Source organism: Culex pipiens, chromosome 1 (assembly GCF_016801865.2).
Source record: "Culex pipiens pallens isolate TS chromosome 1, TS_CPP_V2, whole genome shotgun sequence".
NCBI classification, from domain to species: Eukaryota; Metazoa; Arthropoda; class Insecta; order Diptera; family Culicidae; genus Culex; species Culex pipiens.
The window spans coordinates 59,261,039-59,282,282 of NC_068937.1; the positions used below are offsets into that span (position 1 = coordinate 59,261,039).

Sequence of the window (21,244 nt, forward strand, 5' to 3'; positions counted from 1 at the left end):
TAGTTCCTGGAGTTTTTGAGCTTGAGTCCCCTGTGAGGGTAGAGCGTAGTTCCTGGAGTTTTTGAGCTTGAGTCCCCTGTGAGGGTAGAGCGTAGTTCTTGGAGTTTTTGAGCTTGAGTCCCCTGTGAGGGTAGAGCGTAGTTCTTGGAGTGTTTGAGCTTGAGTCCCCTGTGAGGGTAGAGCGTAGTTCTTGGAGTTTTTGAGCTTGAGTCCCCTGTGAGGGTAGAGCGTAGTTCTTGGAGTTTTTGAGCTTGAGTCCCCTGAGAGGGTAGAGCGTAGTTCTTGGAGTTTTTGAGCTTGAGTCCCCTGAGAGGGTAGAGCGTAGTTCTTGGAGTTTTTGAGCTTGAGTCCCCTGTGAGGGTAGAGCGTAGTTCTTGGAGTTTTTGAGCTTGAGTCCCCTGAGAGGGTAGAGCGTAGTTCTTGGAGTTTTTGAGCTTGAGTGCTCTGCGAGGGTAGAGCGTGATTATTGGTACTTTGAGCTTGAGTCTCCTGAGAGACATTGAGATCTTAAATTCGAGATCGCGATTGAGATTATGGGTAAAATTAAAATAAAATATCTGCATTTTTTTCGGATTTCACGGTAATGATTCTGATTGGGTTTCAAAGAAGATGTAGTAAAAGAAATATGCCGTCGATCGTTGGAAAAAGATGGAGGAATTTTAGATTTTCAATCTTCGAAGTGATCATTTAAAAAACGATAGGCTCATAACCTATTCAACTTAAATTTTGATTAAATTCCAGGGTAGATGTAGTAAAAAAAATAAATAAAAATTGTTGGACAAGTTGGCAGTGAAATTTGAAGATTTTTAATTTTTAAATCTGACGAGTTAAGAAACTTATAACCTATACGACTTAAATTTGAACTCATGATTGGATGTCAGGGATGATGTAGTAAAAGCTAGAGTAAAAGATTATTAAACAATATTGTTGGACAAGTTGGTGAAGGAATTTGTGAATGTTTAATCTTTCAAAGCGTTGATTTAAGAAACGATTTCATGCAGGAATTTTAAATGTATCGATTGTTGAACAAGTTGGTGAAGGAATTTGTATTTTTTTTAATCTTTTAAAGTAATGGTTTAAGAAAAGATAGGCTTATAACCTATAACCCACTCTAACTTTTGGGGGGGGAGCGGGCGATTATCGGGCATCGCCAGGGCCAGTTAAGACGCTTTAGTCTGGACACAATCCTCAAATTTTTCCGTTTTTTTATGCACACGCACACCAACATAATTTGCGCACTCCGCCACGCACACTCTTTTATTTTCCGTAACGTCCAAACTGTCAAACATTTCTGTTTACGGTTTTCAGTCAAACATAAAAAAAACGTGGTCTGGTGCCTCCCGCAAAGTTTCTTTTTGATTTATTGGACTAATCAAAGTAAGTTTCAAAGTTTTTTAACGACGAACACGCACTAATTTGGATTATTTTTCCAGCATGATGTTTGTTGAATGTCACGGAAGGTGGAGGAGGATTGTTAAGGATGGTGCGAGCGGGTTCGTCGACGGCGTTCTTCGTTGGAGTCTTCGATTGGCAGTCCTACGGATTGACGGGCTGGTCTTGGCTATCGAAGCGGACGTTTCGTCTAGTGCTGTTGTCCCACTGCTCGCCCTGCAGCGTCGATCTTGGTCTTACCATGACCGTTGATCTCGATGGAGCCGCTATAGCTAATTTACTTCCGTTTTGCTCCGAAGTGGAACCCACCGCGGAAGTGCTTGTTGACGCCTCAGCCTCAGCGCGATCCTGATGACCGGCTTGTCGTCCTTGTGGATTAGCTCGTCAGTGACCATCTGTTCCAAAATTCGGCACGCGACCGACGGCAAGTCCAACAGAACAACGGCCATGGTCCAACACAACAATGCACGTTTCGAGGCATCGCAGCAGGTTGAGCAGCATGTGGAACGACAAGGCCACTTTGGCATGACCCCACCATTCGACGTCCTACTCGTACTTGATCTACCGGGCCGTTTCCTTCCATTCCCGCGCCCGTTCCGAATAACTTGCTTCGCCGGCGACCACACCGGTTACCATGGCCCTTGCCTATTCTTGGTGTAACCTCGTCCGGAACGAGCGTCGATCCGGATCTGCGCTCTACCTGAAGCTGACAGAATGCCGGTGAAGGTTGCCGCTTAGATTCGTAAATTTAAGGTAGTTATTCAAGTTTATTTAAACTTTCAAACGAAAAAGTTTTACTGAACCTCTATTCTCCCGTCACAAGGTTTTGATTATTGCCCTGGCCGATGGAACAACCAATTTGTAGCCGCCCCATCAAAGGGATCAAACGACCACCATATATCCTGCGGTGATGAACATCAAATTACATCGGATTGCCCGTTTGCAGCGAAGCAAAGAATGGACACAAGGGGCGGCCAGAATCAGTGATCTTTTGGAGTGCAGGGCTGCTCGATCGGAACGAGCATCTCAATCGTGGCGCGGATCGATTGCTGACGGCTGGAGCGGCAACGAAAAATACTAGAGTATGCGCTCTAGGAGTCACTGATGAAACTGATTCTCTCTGACTTACAAAAAACAAAAGCATAAAAATAATTGGATACAAAAAAAACATAACTACAAAATAAATAACAACAAAAATTTAGACAAATGCGAAAATACATGATAAAAAAACACAAATACAAAAAAAAACAAAGATACGAAAACACAGAAATACAAAAATACGAAAATACGAAAACACAGAATTACAAAAATTAAAAATACAAAGACACAAAAATACAAAAACAGAGAAACACTTAAATACAAAACACAGAAATACACTAATACAAAAAAAACTACAAAAAATCTAAAATACAAAACTAAAAAAAAAATAACAAAACTGTCAATAAACTAAATTCAACTAAACGTAATAAAACTTACATAAATATGACAAAGTTTTGCTAAATTGTAATAGTTAGGCTTGTCAAAGTAAATGTAGTTAAATTATAGTAATTTCAAGTTATATTCAAACTTTGTTTTACTATCTTGAACAAAATTTCACCTATTTTTTAAATTCATAATATTTTTTTTAATTTTTGCGATTCATAACAATTTTATACTAATTTGAACATATTTACCTGAATAACACAGAGGTATTATATTTTACAAAAACTTCACAAAACAAAACTGAAGTTTACTAAATTCACCAAAATTTAGCTGATCTTATCTAAATTTAAATAAACTTATCTATAAATAACCAATTTTAAAGTAAATTAAACTAAAATTAATTTAACAAAATTTATCAAAAATTAACTACATTTATTTTATTTAACTAAAAGTAACTTATTTAACTAATATTAACTAAATTTAACAAAATATATTCAATTTAACTAAAATAACCAAAAAATCACTAAATTTAACTAAAATAAAGTTTCAATACATTTTACTTCTTTTGACTAAATTTGGCTAATTTAACTAAATTTAACAAAATTTAACTAAGTTTTCTAAATAAAGTAAATCAAACTAAATTTATCTAAATAATAATAAATTCACATAATGAAACTAAATATGACTTAATGTTTTTAAAATTAACTGAATTTAAATAAATTTTACTAAATTTTAATAAACTTGACTAGATAAACTTAAACAGAATTTAACTGATTTTAACTAAATTTTACTATGATTAACTATTATATGTTAATTTAACTAAATTTTACTATGTTAACTAAATTAAAGTGAATTAAACTAAATATTATAAATAAAACTAAAATTAACTAAATTCTTATAAATTTTTATAAATTTAAATAAACTTAACTAAATTCAACTAAATTTAGCATATATAACTGAATTGAAGTAATTTAAGCTAAATTTATCTAAATTTTACTTAATTTTAATAAATTTAACTGAATTTACATTATTTATCTAGATTGAACTAAGTATGACTAGATTTAAATAAACTTAACTAAGTTTATCTAAATTCAACTAAATTGAACTAAATTTAACTAAATTGAACTAAATTCAACAAAATTTAGCTTAACTTAAATAAATTATACTGAATTTTACTAAATTTAACAAAATTGAACTAAATTTAATAAATTAAAGTAAATTAAAATTTATTTAAATTTTGCCTGATTTAACTAAATTGAACTTAATTCAACTAAATTTTACCTAATTATACCAAATTTAACTGAATTTAACCAAATTTAACGTAATTTAGCTAAATTAACTAAATTTAAATAAACTTAAATTAATATAAATAAACTCTACCAATTTAACTAAGTTTAAATAAATTCAAGTAAATTTAACTAAATTCATCTGAATTTAACAAAATTTATTTAAATTTATATAAATTTATTAAATTAAACAAAATTTTACTTAATTTAACTAAATGTAACTAAGTTTATCTAAATTCAACTAAATTGAACTTAATTCAACTAAGTATCACCTAATTTCAATAAATTTACCTAATTCAACTAAATTTAACTTAATTCAACCAAATTCAACTGAACTTTACTAAATTTAAATAAATTGAACTATGTTTACTGAATTAAAGTAAATTAAACTAAATTTATCAAAATTTAACTAAATTTTGCATAATGTTACTAAATTTCAAAAGATGTAACTAAGTTTATCTTAATTCAACTAAATTGAACTAAATTTAACAGAATTCAATAAAATTTTACATAATTTAGCTAAATTAAACTAAATTGAACCTAATTCAACAAAATTTTACCTCATTTAATATAATTGAACTAAATTGAACTTAATTCAACAAAGTTTAACTGAATTTTTCTAAATCATCTTATTTTAACGAAATTTAACTAAAATTAACTAAATTTATCTTAATTTATCTGAATTTAACTACACTAAACTAAGTTTATCTAAATTAAACTAAATTGAACTTAATTCAACCAAATTCAATATAATTTTACTAAATTTAACTGAGATGAACAATATTAAAACTAATTTTACTAAATTTAATTAAATTGAACTAAGTTTACTGAAATAAAGAAAATTAATTTTTTTTAACATATATTTAGAAAAATATGCAATAATTAAACTGAACTTAACTAAATTTAATTATATTTAACCAATTTTAAAGTAAATTATGCTAAATTTGACCAAATTAACTGAATTTAAATAAATTTTACTGAATTACTAGATACTAGATTTACTTAATTTAACTAAATTAAACGATTTTTACTAAATTTAACTAAATTGAACACAATTCAGCAAAATTTTACTAAATTTAACTATGATTAACTATATTATATGAAAATTTTACTAAATTTTAGTATGTTTTCCAAATTAAAGTGAATTAAACTAAATATAATAAATACAACTAAATTTAACTAAATTTGCATAACATAACTTAATTTAACTAAATTGTACTAAAATTAACTAAATCCTAATAAATTTTAATAAATTTAAATAAACTTAACTAAATTCAACTAAATTTAGCTAAGTATAACTGAATTGAGGTAAATTAATCTAAATTTAACTTAATTTTGCCTAATTTAACTAAATTTAAATAAATTTAACTGAATTTACATAATTTATCTAGATTGAACTAAGTATGACTAGATTAAAAAAACTTAACTAAGTTTATCTAAATTCAACTAAATTTAACTAAATTGAACTAAATTCAACAAAATTTAGCTGAACTTAACTAAATTTAACTGAATTTTACTAAATTTAACAACTAACTAAGTTTACTAAATTAAAGTAAATTAAACTAAAGTTATCTTAATTTATCCAAATTTTGCCTAATTTAACTAAATTCAACTAAATTTTACCTAATTTAACTAAATTTAACTGAATTTAGCTGAATTAACTAAATTTAACTTAATTAAACTAAATTTAAATAAACTTAAATTAATATAAATAAACTTTACTAATTTAACTAAGTTTTACTAAATTCAAGTAAATTTAACTGAATTTATCTTAATTTAATTTATTTATTTAATTATATAAATTTATTAAATTAAACTAAATTTTACTAAATATAACTAAACGTAACTTACTTTATCTAAATTCAACTAAATTTAAATTTATTAATCTAAGTATTACCTCATTTTACTAAATTCACCTAAATCAAATAAATTTAACTTAATTCAACCAAATTCAACTGAATTTTACTTAATTTAACAAAATTGTACTAAGTTTACTAAATGAAAGTAAATTAAACTAAAGTTATCGAAATTTATCTAAATTTTGTTAATTTTATTAAAATTTAAATAGAATTAACAAAGTTTATCTAAATTCAACTAAACTTTACTAAATTAAACTGAATTCAACTAAATTTTACCTAATATAACTAAATTACACTAAATTGAACTTAATTCAATAAAACTTAGCTGAATTAACTGAATTTAAATCAATTAAACTAAATTTAAATAAACTTAAATTAATAAAAAATAAACTCTACTAATTTAACTAAATTTAAATGAATTCAAGAAAATTTAACTAAATTCATCTGAATTTAACAAAAATTATTTAAATTTATATAAATTTATAAAATTAAACCAAATTTTACTTAATTAAACTATACGTAACTAAGTTTATCTAAATTCAACTAAATTGAACTAAATTAAACTGAATTCAATTAAATATTACCAAATTTAGCTAAATTCAACTAAATTGAATTTAATTCAACAAAATTTAACTTAATTTAACTAAATTTAACTTAATTAAACTAAGTTTAACTTAATTTAACTAATATCAACCAAATTCAACTGAATTTTACTAAATTTAACAAAATTGAACTTAATTCAACAAAGTTTAACTGAATTTTACTAAATCATCTTAATTCAACGAAATTTAACTAAAATTAACTAAATTTATCTAAATTTATCTGAATTTAACTACACTTAACTAAGTTTATCTAAATTCAACTAAATTGAACTTAATTTAACTAAATATTACCTTATTTGACTAAGTTTACCTAATTTAACTTTATTCAACCAAATTCAATATAATTTTACTAAATTTAACTAAGATGAACTATATTAAAACGAATTTTACTAAATTTAATTAAATTGAACTAAGTTTACTGAATTAAAGTAAATTAAACTCACCTAATTTAACTAAATTTACCTTAATTCAACCAAATTTAACTGAATTTAACTCAATTTAACTAAATTTTACTAAGGTTAACTATATTTACATGAATTTTACTAAATTGAACTAAATTGAACTAAATATGTCTAAATTCAACTAAATTAAACTGAATTCAATTAAATTTTAACTAATTTAATTAAATTGAAGTCAATTAAACAAAACTTAAATAAACTTAACTAAATTTGACTAGGTTTAATTAAATTAAAGAAAATTAAACTGTTTTTTTTCCTAATTCCACAAAATTTATCTAAATTTACATGATTTTACTAAATTTAACTAAACTTAAATAAGTTTATCTAAATTCAACAAAATTGAACTTAATTCAACTAAGTTTTAACTAACTTGACTAAATTTACCTTATTTAACTAAATTTAACTTTATTCAACCAAATTTAACTTAATTTTACTAAATTCAACTAAATTTTACTAAGATTAACTATATTTACATGGATTTTACTAAATTGAACCAAGTTTACTAAAATAAAGTAAATTAAACTAAATTTAACTAAATTAAACTGAATTCAACTAAATTTAACTTAATTTAACTAAATATAACTTAATTTATGTCAATTTATCTTAATTTAACTAATTTTAACTGAATCTTACTTAATTTTGCCAAAGTTAACTAAATTGAAAGCGAAATGTAACTAAATTTAACGAAATCTAATTAAATTTAACCAAATTTTAATAAATTTAATTTTTTTTTACTAAATCGAACTAAATTTAACTAAGTTTAACTAAATTTAACTATATATAACTAAATTTAAGTCAAATTAATTTAATTTAACTTTTTTTAACTTGATATAACTCAATTTAGCCAAAGTTAACTAAATTGAAATAAATGAAGTGAAATTTTACGAAACTTACGAAAATTTTACTTAATCTTACTAAATTTCACTTATTTTAACTAAATCTAGCTAAATTTAACTAAATTTAATTAAATCCTAATAAATTTTATTAAATTTAACTAAATTTTACTTAATTTAACCATATTGAACTAAATTTTACTAAAGTTAAATGATTTTAACTGAATTTAACTAATTTTAACTAAATTTATCCAAACTTAACAAAATCTTACTAAAATTAACTAAATTTTTCCAAATTACCAAAAATCTAATTAAAATCTTGTTAACATACTAACCCAACTTATTTTTTTTAGCTAGTTAGGTAATTAGTTTAAGTTTTGTTGTTAATTCAATATTTTTTTAAATAAAAAATAATCTGTCGCGTTTATTTGTCACCCTATTTAATTTAATCGCCCTAACTTGAAATCCGAAGTGAACAGGAAGTAGAATCCCCCCGGTTTCCGGCACGTCGGTCCCCCGTTTATAGGCCCGTTATCGTGGTCAAACCGGGCCCAAAAGCGTGCCACAGACGGGCGTAACACAGCGGCCAAAATGCGTAACGCCCGCCTAAATGTTGCATTCTGGCACGCAATGGGCCACAACGAGGGGAAAAAGCGTGCTGAAAATCGGGCCCGCTTTCAGGCAAAACGTCCCCGCTTTTTGGCCGTTTTCCGCCCATTTTTCTATGTGGGAAGGCTTTCTAGTCAGAAATTTACCAATACATTCAAAGTATGTTTACATTACAGCTGGAAGTTTGTTTGCATCAGGTGTCCTATCTCTTTCTAGCAAAAGTTTTATGTCAGGCGACTTCTAGCTGGTTTTTTTGACTGGCCGCCCGATATTTCAGCCAACATACTTCACAGGGCTGTGACAGCTTGAGCTCGATCATTGTTTTGCTTTGACACTGTGACGAGAAGTTCGTCATTTTTGAGTTAAATTATATTTTTTTCACTGGGCCTAGAAAGCCTTATACGACTTTAATTTGATTCCAGGGAAGATGTAGTAACCACAAAAAAAAAAGATTTTGTTGAACAAGTTTGTAGGAAATTTGAAGATTTATTCTTTTAATCTAACGATTTAAGAAACGATAGACCATAACCCATTTAACTTAAATTTGAGCTTATGATTGGATTCCAGGAAAGATGTAGAAACAGATAAGAAAACAAATGATTTGTGGACAAGTTGGTAAAGAAATTTGATGATTTTCAATCTATTAATCTGACGATTTTAGAAACGATAGGCTCATAACCTACACGACTTAAATTTGAACCCATAATTGGATTCCAGAGAAGATGTAGTAAAAGATTATTTAAAAATATTGTTGAACAAAATGGTGAAGGAATTTGTAAATTTTAAATCTTTCATAGTGATGATTTTAGAAACGATACGATCATAACCTATTTAACATAAAATTGAGCTAATGATTGGATTCCACGGTAGAAGTGGTAATTGATTATTTAAAAAAAATCAGTTGTTGTAAACTTGGTGAAGGAATTTGTAGATTTTCAATGTTTTAATGTGATGATTTAAGAAACGATATGACAATAACCTATTCAACTTAAATTTAAGCTCTTGATTGGATTTCAGGGAAGATGTGGAAAACGATAAGAGAATAAAAATGATTCGTGTACAAGTTGGTAAGGAAATACACAGATTTTTATTCCTTTTATGTGATGATTTAAGAAACGACAGGCTCATAACCTACACGACTCAAATTTGAACTCATCATTGAATTTCAGGGAAGATGTAGCAATAAATTATTTTTAAAAATCTTTTGTTGGGCAATCGGGTGAAGAAATTAGTAGGTTTTTAATCTAATCTTTTTAATGTGATGATTTAAGATACGATAGGCTTATAACCTATTCAACTTAAATTTTAGCTAATGATTATATTCAAGGGTAGTAATAGATTTTAAAAATCTACACGACTTAAATTTCAGCGCATGATTGGATTTCATGGATGATGTATTAACAGATTTTTTTTAATATTGGTTGTTGGTCAAGTTGGTGAAGGAACTTGTATTTTTTATCTTTTAAAGTGATGATTTTAGAAAAGATAGGCTCATAACCGATTTAACTTAAATTTGAGCTTATGTTTGGATTCCAGGGAAGATGTGGCAAAAAATAACTAAAAATCGGTTGTTGGACAAGTTGGTGAAGGAATTTGTAGATTTTCAATCTTTTCAATGTGATGATTTAAGAAACGATAGACTCATAACCTACACGACTCAAATTTGAACTCATTATTGGATTCCAGGGAAGGTGTAGCAATAGTTTATTAAAAAATCGTTCTTGGACAAGTGGGTGAAGAAATTTGTAGATTTTTTTAATTTTTTCAATGTGATAATTTAAGAAACGTTAGGCTCATAACCTATTCAATTTAAATTTTAGGGAATAATTGTATTTCAGGAAAGATGTAGTAAAAGATTTAGAAAAATCAATTATTGGGCAAGTTGGAGAAGTAATTAGTAGATTTTCAATATTTTAATGTGATGATTTAAGAAACGATACGCTAATAACTTTCGCGACTTAAATTTGAACGCAGGATTTTATTTTAGAGAAGATAACGTAAAATATTTTTAAAAATTAGTTGGTGGGACAAGTCGGTAATGGAATTTGTAGATTTTCAATATTTTAATGTGATGATTTAAGAAACAATCTTTTTGTAGTTATGATTTGAGAAACGATAGACTTGTAATCTACACCACTTGAATTTTAGCTTCAAATTGAATTTCTGGATAATTGTAGGTTAAAATTCCCGATCAATTAATTAATTACACGATAACTTTCGAAGTTGTCGTATTTTATTTCTTTAATTGCAGGTAACCATGCTGACGTTGGGGTTTTGGCAGATGTGTCACGATCAAGGATACCGGAGAAGTATTTATCGGAGCCGAATCCTGAGATGAGCTGAGTTTCCTGACTACCATGGATCAAAAAAAGCTGATTTTAATCTGCAGATGAATTTGTTATTGAATTTTTAGAGTAGGAAAGAACGAGGATGTAGTGAATGAGTGTGGCAGAGAAGAGAGAGTGAGAATAGAGAGAGTGTATGTAGTGTAATGAGAGAGCAGGCAAGCCGAGAGAGAAGTTGAGAATGTGTGCGTGAGCAAACGAGAAATAAACCAGTCGTGTGTTTTGCTTTGGCATGAAAAGACGTGTCTTATTATTTGGTTCGAAATATTCGGAATTCGCGGAATAAATCGGGGGAAAGTCACGACATGCAGATACTATTTTGTGCGGAAATTCTTAAACTCAATACAGATCATTTTAAGTGTGATGAATTTTCTTTGAAAATTATTGCCGGCTTTACCTTAAGCTTAAAAATTAAAAAGACAACATTTTTTTTTTGTGATTCGACTGTCAAAACTTGAATCGATAAAAATCTCACTTAGAAAACTCATTAGTTACCCATAATGTTTATGTACCATTAGGGTGTAATAACAAAATCAATTTTCCAGCACAGCAATTTTTCAGTTCATTTTTGGGTCCTAAACAACTTCCCAAAGTTTGAAAACGATTGGTTCAGTCCTCACTTTGCGCAAAGCGATTCAATTTTCCATATAAATTTATATAAGAAAAATCATTTTTTGAATTTTGATAATTCACCGTAAAACGGGGTGACTTTGATAGCCGGGGTGACTTTGATAGGTTTGAGATTTTTCCGCAAAATGAAGAGTGCAAATAAATTACATACGGAATGGTTTGTAATCATACTGACCGGGGTAGCGAAGTGTTCAAAGTACCTAAAATCTTCTCTACATAAAATTTTGAAAAGTTTAAATAGTTAGTTAACTATAACTAAGAAAATGTGGATGAAAGGCTTTATTTAAAACTTCTCAAAGTGTCATGATTTTATCAATGAACATGATTTTAAATCGGAAAACGGAATGCATTTTCGGATTCTTTGGACAATTTTCCACTAGAAGATGGTAAAAAAAGTTTGTAAATAATAAATTATATGTGTTTTTAAAACACATTTCAATAAAGTCTCCAAATTTAAAGGCAATTTCAGTTGAACAAATTTCATGTAAAATGTGAAACTTGTGATTCGTGCTTTGAATTTAGTATACAATGCAATATAAATCGAAAATTTTGTAAACAAAACTAATTTTCACGAATTTAAATAAAAATTCCAACATTTTAACAATTTTACTTGAAATTTATATGTATTTTGTTAAAAAGAACATAAACTTAGTTAAATAAATATAAACATTGATTTTCTTTCTTTAAAACTGTACCAGCAATCTTAGTGATGGTACATTTGACGTAAAAATAAAGTTTGAACACCTCAAATCTGATTTTAACAAGAAAAACTACGACTATCTAAGTCACCCCGGAATTTAAACTAAGAATTTTTAACGTAACTATTTTTCCAATTACTATTGAAATAACTTTTTTTCAAAAATAGTACATGGACTTTGTGTGGCATACCCCAGTACATGTTTTAAAAATAATAATCTTGAGAAAAACCTTAACAGTTGAAAAATATTCCAAAAACAAATTCAAATCCTACAAAGTCACCCCGGTTTACGGTATATCTAAACCGGATTCATATTCGGATAATCTGGAATGTGCTCTACAACTTTCCCAAAGAGAGTATGGTGCTAACTTGCTCCTGAAAGAAGATACAGCGTCCTCAAAACTCGTCTAAAAAGTGTATTTCGAGCAAAAAACACGTTTTAGACGAGTTTTGAACACGCAAGTTAGCACCATACTCTCTTCGGGAAAGTTGTAGAGCAAATTCCAGAGCATCCTAAAATGAATCCGGTTTTGATATAGCGTGAAACGTGGATTTTTTAAATATCAAAATTCAAAAAAATGGTTTTTCCCATACAAAATAAGGAAAATTGAATCGCTTTGCGCAAAGTGAGGACTGAACCAATCGTTCTCAAACTTTGGGGAGTTGTTTAGGACCCTATAAGGAATCAAAAAGTTGCTGTGCTCACTAAATTTGAACATTTTTATTTTTTTCCATACAACCATATTACACCCTAATGTACCATGCGTCTCCTTTAAACATCCATCTGAAACAAAGTCGTTAAAAACATCGTTGTCATAAATCAATGGGCCTTTTCTAAAATATCATTTTAAATAGAAGACAAATATTTGACACCACTTCGAAACAAAAATCCACTTTACTGTTTCCGATATATAAAAATTCCAAAACGCTTCAAACACCAGCTCCTTACCCGCTGCATCAGTGGAACGAGTCACAGCGTGGGCCGCCCTGGTTAATAATATTTACCGATAAACATACATCGAACCCCAGCGAGTGAAAAACGAGCCGCGATGGCAGGATGCGCCTGGCACACAAATTGAAAGTACATTATCGCCTCTTCCATATATTGCCAATACACCCACCCACCGGGACCGGGATAGCCTTTTTGTGGGTTTGACACCCGCCGTCGTCAACCCAGAGCATAAAAAGTGAAAAAAATCACGTTCGTCGGACAAAAAATGGCGTTCCGCACGCGCACGAGACTTTGCATAATCTGATATAACTTTTTCGACTGATTCAATTTTGTCGTTGTTTGCGTGTGATGAAGATTCATCCCATGCTTATAGATTTTCTGGTGCTATCATTTTTCAATAACTGAAAATTTGGGAACATTTCGTAGAAATGAACTGAATTTTGGGTTTTCTTCATATTTTCTCTGATCAATTCAAACTGTGAATCAAGTGAAAAAGCCGGATATCGATACGCAACGGTAAGCAATTGTCATGACGTCCTTTGATTAGACATTTAGTCTTGTCTGTTCAGTTGTCATTTTTAAAAACATAACCTCAAAGAATATTCTCAAACACGTGTTCTTGAAAGTTGTTCAATCAAAACACAATATTCAATCATTGTTCAAATATGGAATCTTCCGACAAGCAAAACTCATCCAATCAAGATCTTTCTGAAAAGCAGAAACTAATCGACGAAGTTACGGAAAAATTGCAACAGCTACAGGACGAGTACGAACTGGATCTGAAACGATACTACTCACTGAAGGCCGACGAAATCGTACTGAACCTTCAGTACGAAAGTTGGAAGGAGCTGTATCTCAAGCAGGAAGCGGAAATGAAAGCCAAACAGGAAGCAACGCGTGCCGTGCGGACAAAGTTTTGGGATGATCGTGAAGCATTCTGCGCAATTTCGTCCGGCTTTGCCAGTGAATTCGCAATGGAAGCCACTTTGGCGAAGATGAGCCGTGCCGAAAGCCAAGAAGACGAGCATCCGGCAATGGCTCCGGCTAGCGTCATGAGCCCTCTCACAGTACGGCAAGTGGATCTGGAACGGGAAGGCAACGAACTTAAACTGAAGGAAACCGAACTGGACGAGATGGACGTAGAGTTGGCTCCAGAAGAGGAGATGATTCTTCGACTGCAGACTGCCGTCCATAATTCGGCCAGCTGTGCCGATGAACTCGAGCAGCAAATCAAGGATCTGGAGGAAAAGTACGAACTCGACGAGAGTGTGCGATCTATTCTGAAGAGACCATCGTTTGTGAAAAATGAAAACGACAAAAAGCAAGTTCATTTTGGGTAGAAACGTTCAACAGATATGTTGCAAATTGCATAAAGGTTTGAATAAACTCAAATGAATAAAACTGAAATTCAATAATTGTAATAAACAAAGCATTTACATACATGATTTTGCAAATTCTCAAACATATTACTGAAAATTATAATTGGAATTGACTACAATGATGAGCAGCCGTTTGATAATTTTGATCTGATCTGGTTAGCAGAATAGATTTTTTTTATTTGAATATTTCCAATATTTGTACACTAGAAACTATGCCTAATTAACTATCAAACAGCAACTAAAACTTTTCAATCTTATTAATGTGATTGGTGCGCCCTGCTGCTTCTTTGTGTACAATATTTTTTTGCCGCAAATCTGCCCCAGTCATTTAAACTAATTGACAAGTTCGTTTTCTTGATCCAATCCGTCTTCGATGAGAATCGGATTCGTAGAGGTACGGTGCATTTGATTACGGTGAGCTGCGGCCGGTGTGGGGTAACAACATCAAGCAGTCTAATTAAGTTTTCTCCCGTTTGATGCTTTCCTTCCGTTCCTTTGACTGACTGTCGGGACGACGCATCAGTCGATTCAATCAAATCAATTTCCCTAATTAGGGTAAAGCTTGCGCAGAGTCTAGCAGGGAAAGGGTTTGCTTTTACCCACAACGAAGTTTCCATAATCAGGAGCGGTTGAGAACTAGTTGAGACGAGGTATTAACAGTAGGAACGTGACTGGTAACGAAATTATGTATGACCTGCATAAATATGTTATGTTAGCGTGTAATATCAAAATCGATTTTCCAGCACAGCAATTTTTCAGTTCCTTTTGGGGTCCTAAACAACTCCCCAAAGTTTGGGAGCGATTGGTTTAGTCCTCGCTTTGCGCAAAGCAATTGAATTTTCCATATAAATTTGTATGGGAAAAACCATTTTTTTGGATTTTGATATTTATAAAATCCACGTTTCACGCTGTACTAAAACCGGATTCATATTCGGATGCTCTGGAAGGTGCTCTACAATTTTCCCGAAGAGAGTATGGTGCTAACTTGCTCCTGAAAAAAGATACAGCGTGTTCAAAACTCGTCTAAAACGTGTTTTTTGATCGAAAATCACGTTTTAGATGAGTTTTGAGGACGCTGTATCTTCTTTCAGGGACAAGCTAGCACCATAATCTCTTCGGGAAAGTTGTAGAGCACCTTTCAGAGTATCCAAATATGAATCCGATTTTAGTACAGCGTGAAACGTGGATTTTATAAATAACTAAATCCAAAAAAATGGTTTTTCCCATACAAATTTATATGGAAAATTCAATCGCTTTGCGCAAAGCGAGGACTAAACCAATCGTTCCCAAACTTTGGGGAGTTGTTTAGGACCCCAAAAGGAACTGAAGAATTGCTGTGCTCGCTAAATTTGGACAACTTTATTTTTTCCCATACAACCATATTACACCCTAATGTTATGTGCATTGACTTCTTTAAGAATATCTAAATTCAGATAATCTTATGAACTACCAATTTCGCAAGATTTCCCACGTTTGACCAAATAATTGTATTGCAACTGTGCTGCTGAAATTAAAAAGGAGACTCCTGCGAGATTCTGGAAAGGTTAAAGGTTCCGAGATTGGAAATTCTTCCTTTTCACCCTGTGGTATGGTAGGTAATCCGGGTAATCCATGTTTTTCGTTCACACCGCACAGTATTCACACAGCCACACTCACACCTACTTACAATCAGCCATTCAACCAAGTGAGCAGCTAAATGAGAAAAGTAAGAAAATTGTCTTGATAATCCCAGGAGATACTTTTTAATTGGATTTCAAGTGCGGCGTGTGGAACTTAATTTGTCCTGTCGTAATTTCCCGATTTCCTGTTACACGGTGTTCCGTTTTTAACAGCGGACTAGCAGATCTCTCTGAAAAAAAGATTTTATTTCAGCATTTAGATTTTTTTCAAGCATAATTCTTTTGTTTCAAATTATTTACAAATCTAACAATCGGATTTGTTAGTAATTTGAAACCACAACCATACACCAATTTCTAGTTTAAAATATATATTTAAAAAAGTCTTTTTTTTAATTGATTTGGAACAAAACATTTCTGTAAACTTTATTTAATTATTTTTATAAATAAAAAACACATAACGACATTTTCATATTGATATTAAATAAAAAATATACAATTAAAATAATAGTTTCATGACATTCCAGAGATTAATCTTGACTATGTTCTCTGGAGAGGATGGAGGTGCAGAGGTTCCTTACCAATATTACATAGTTGTTGAATTCTTCACATTAACTTAAGAAAACGAGTGATTGACACGCTTGCAAAGCTGAACGGATAGCTTCGGTCATTTTCGATTTCTAGAGATTGGTCTCTGGACACATTTAATTTCCTGAGCAACCAAATAATATCGTGGAAAAATGTTAACGAATAATACGATGCTGCCAGCAGCAAAAGCAACAGCGAGATGGACTATTGGTTCCGTTTTGGTTTCCGGTTGGCCCGGAAGATGAATTGACAGGCTGGTTGATAGTTCTCCCCCTCAAAAAACCACAACATCGGCGTGAGCCCTAGGGAGAAGAAAGTTATAGGAACACTACCGGTACTTTAACACATTTTGATATGGGACAGGCAAGAATTGGTACCGTTCCGTTCTGTTCCGATCGTTCCATTTGAACTGTCTCTCTTGTCGAGTTCTTCTTTAATTTAATTAAAATAACTTGCCAACAGATTCCCAAAGTGATTTCCATCTCAGCTCGACGCTCATTTCCTCGTTCCAATTGCTTGCTCTTGGTTGTAGGAGACAAGGCACTTCCCTCTATTCTCCATTGATGAGCAGAATCGATACCAAAAACTCTTGTGTTTGGCAGCAGCAGCAGCAGAAAAATATGCAGAAATGTCGTCGACCACAGAGGGAAAAGTTTTCCCGAACCTAGGGGAGGGGGAAAACAGGAAAATCGAACGTTGGGAAGTGATTAAAATTATCCAATTCAGATAGGAACAGGAAGAACGACATCCCTGTTTGCTTGTTTGGTGTTAATGTCGATTGACAATAGCAATTTCTTTATCACGAAGCTGTGCAATGCACATTGGCGAGAGCAGTTTTAACCCATTTAACCTATTCTCAACATGCCCTCTACATGAGAGTTGGGACTCGAAATTGGGATTGTTGAGGTTCTTACTTGTTTGCAACGATTTGTTCTGATTTCAGTTATGATGATTGTTACATGTTTTCGAAAACTCTGATGAGGATGATATGCAGTAAATGTACAAGTAGATTAAGTTTTATACTCCCAATACACCAAAGCAGTATTCATCGTTAAACATGCGAAAAGGGCGATAGTACATTAACGGGATTCCAACAAACGTTTTCTTGATAACAAAAGTAAGTGAATTACAAATTATAAATGGAACTGATGCAGTAATGCGAACTTTTTGTTTTACAGCACTTTTAAATTTATTTGTAACTTTCAAAATTCTACAACATACAACTTACGTATGTTTCCTTTAACATTGATGTGTGCTCAAAACCTTAAAAATATTCCAATATTCAAACAAACACGCACATCTGAACACTCACATGTACACAAATTATGCACCCCAAAGCAAACAACTTAATATCGAGGAGAATCCACTCTTCTGCGCTCTCCAAATATGCCGGAACACTGTGGCAAAATAGTGCCCTGCGGGAAACGGGAAGAGAGGTCAACGGAAGCAACGTACAAATGTTGCAATTATGTCCGGCATGCATTCGGTCCCCGGTACGGGCGTCCTAGACATCCGACAAATCCACAACTACGACGACAACGACGGCAAATCCACGTGAGAATATTGCCTCCGTCCTGGTTCCGTCCTCGACCAGGATACACAACAATTGTTCCTGCTACTGGTGCTGGTCGGCTATCATCGGCCGGTTGTCGTCGGCCAGGTCGATCTCGGGGACGACGCAATTTTAACCCTGAACATCGTCATCGACCAGCCAGTGGTTGGTTTGGTTTATGGTTCCGTCCGTCAGTTCCTGCTGGGGGATTTGGGGGCGAGATTTTCGTATTGTCCACCGTTTACTGCCCCCGATACAGCACACGGGCGGACAAGATCAAATACACTCCGGACATAACACACAATGCCAATGCTTCGAAAACACCATTGCATTGCAAGGTTGCACCAGGAAAATTACTGATGAACAGTGAGTTTTATAGATTTTAAATTGACTATAATAATAAGTCATCATATTTTGCAGTTGTTTGAAATTACACTGACCAGCAACATTTCTGCGCAGGTTTACTCGAGGGGAAGCATAAAAAGGACGAATAGTTTTTCTCCAATGTTTGTATCGGGGGGATGGCAACCCTATTCCAACCAAAGCAAACTGACAACAGTCGACATTAGCACGGTTGTCAAATGAGAGCCCACAACAAAAGCACTAGCTGTCAAATGCAGGGGGTAGCGAAGAAGCCGCCATCTTGGAAGTTCAGATAACAAACACTGTGAATCAATATTATTCATATCACTTTGGTAACACGAAGTGTGTTACCCTGGTTAAACTCAAAAGTCCCATGCAAATGTGTAAAACCAAACTGAAAAATTTATAATGCCGATTCACAGTGTACGGGCGCACTGTTTGATCGACCAAAAGAAAAAAAAGCAAAAAAGGTAAACAGAAAAATCACTGTTTTCGATATGAATTTTCAGCCAATATTGGGATGGAATCTCCAAGGATATGATAGATTTTGCCATCAGCAACACAATTCACGTGTTTTTTCAGGTATTTATCGTTTGAATTGCGGGAAATTTGAAAATCAAAAACCCAAACAATGATTTGTTATGGGCTACCATTTGACAGCTAGTGCTTTTGTTGTGGGCTCTCATTTGACAACCGTGCTAATGTCGACTGTTGTCAGTTTGCTTTGGTTGGAATAGGGTTGTCATCCCCCCGGCTTCTTCGCTACCCCCTGGTTTGTATGGAGAATTAGTGTGGTTTGCTCCTTGCACATATTGTATGCAATTTTGGATTGTATGCAAGTTCGACGATCCGTCCTAATTCTCAATACAAGTTTTCTAATCTAATCTAATCTAATCTAACCCTAGCGCAGCCAGTCTTTCGAGGGCATCCTGGAAAATGCCTTAGGTTGATTAACGCCTAGCATCCTCTTGTCATTATTAACAATTGCAGTGCCCCAATGCAATAAATTGCTTTGAAACATCACAAACGTTAAAGCGGCCAGGCCAACTGCGTAAAGTTTACCGCAAAGATGATTCGTTGAAGTAGATTGAGTTTGAGCACGAATGTTCAAACAACAATACATTTCTGAATCTACAGGGGAGGAAGAAACGTGGGGATCCCCCGCTCACGTTCCTGTTTGTTTAGGCAATTAACGTTGGGAGCCACCATGCTAAGAAGTTTTGGTGCTCCGGGACCCTCGTGGATGGGACATCGAATTTCCGCGAATGCCCTGGACACTATTTGCCGTGGTTATAGCGCCACAACTCGCTCACTGTTGGTAGAGGAGGACATAATTATTAAAAAGTAATAATATTTATCACCAACGCTACTGGTGAGTTTGACATTAAAATTCTAGATTAAATTTTCAAAAGATCCTATCAGCATAGGAAACCCGTGACTCATAGGTTGTTTTAACAATTTACTCTAGAATTCAAATATTTTTAGTTGCCGTAATTCCAAAAACGTGTGTAATTATTTTACATTGCAAAATAATAATAATAATAATCAGACTTACCGTAACGAGAATGCTGCTGAAAAAAACATCTAAAAATGGAAAAGTCTTACCTGATAGCACCACCCTATTGATATCCCCTATCCCAGTGTAGGAGAGACGACGAGATACTTCAGCACATTCTCTTGCTCTCCAACCCCGCTAAGCAGGCGCCGTAGTCTGTGTGCGAGCTCCAGGCCCGTGATACTGACGTAGCTTGCTGAAGCCGCCACCAAATGTTTGGTGGCGCTGTTTCGGGAATAACATTGCAGAGGGTCACAAATCAAAATATAATAAGTCTTATTTTTTTTTTTTTTTGGAAAATAATCCTGTAGCTGCTCAGAATGATTCTTTTCATTAAAATAAACCAAAAATGCCGCCAACAACAATATATGTTTAGCATCAGGTCTCAGGCAAAGCTTCCCCGCAGGTGTCTTTTTCAAATCCTCTGAAATGTCTTCCGCAAATTATTATTTGACCAATGAACTTACAGATCATCATAATGTTAATTTAAATCTACAATTTGAGGCGCTTAAAATAATATGTGGGCTCAACCATGCTGTTGGGAAACCTTAAGAGCGAGTCCACGAACAGGGCATAGCCCATTGTTAGGGACGTTGTGGGGCTCACGTTGTGGGGCTTTACAAGAAAGCATGTTACCCCGTGGTTTAAATGTGTTGGTAAAATTTCGACAAGAAAGCCAGAACAGCTGTATTTAGACATAAAAGTTCAAATTTAGAAACTAATTTTGTTGTTTTGAATCTATTCCTACTGAAACAAATAAAAAATATTCAAATATTGTGCAAAAACATTGCTAAAGTCACTTCTCAATTCACCCCATGTATCTCGATTTGCCCCGGATAATGGTACACTCAAAGTAAAAAGAATCCTTTTTTCAAGTTCACCCGTCGTCACCCTTTAAAAGAGTATCGAAAATGTACTGAATTTGACATACCCTTTTAAAAGGGTGACGCCGGGTGAACTTTAAAAAAGGATAGAAAGTATCCTTTTTGAGGATTGAAAATACCCTTTTGAGGGATATTTCTGACTTTGAGTGTACACATTTAATTTCATTTTAACTAACGAAACAAAAATAAAAAAAAAATATTTTCGTCATTTCGATTTTGTGC

General features: G+C 32.4%; 1 protein-coding gene across 1 annotated transcript; it reads left to right on the plus strand.

The window, feature by feature from the left end:
• Window positions 1-13,673: 13,673 nt before the first annotated feature.
• LOC120420410 (uncharacterized) lies at window positions 13,674-14,494 on the plus strand. The gene has a single exon (XM_039583429.2). It carries the CDS (start codon window positions 13,751-13,753, stop codon window positions 14,423-14,425), a length of 675 nt encoding a protein of 224 aa, XP_039439363.1. The 5' UTR covers window positions 13,674-13,750; the 3' UTR covers window positions 14,426-14,494.
• Window positions 14,495-21,244: the final 6,750 nt, after the last annotated feature.

Coding starts and splice junctions, on each gene's coding strand:
- LOC120420410 (XM_039583429.2), top strand. CDS start 13,751: ATGGAATCTTCCGACAAGCAAAACTCATCCAATCAAGATCTTTCTGAA.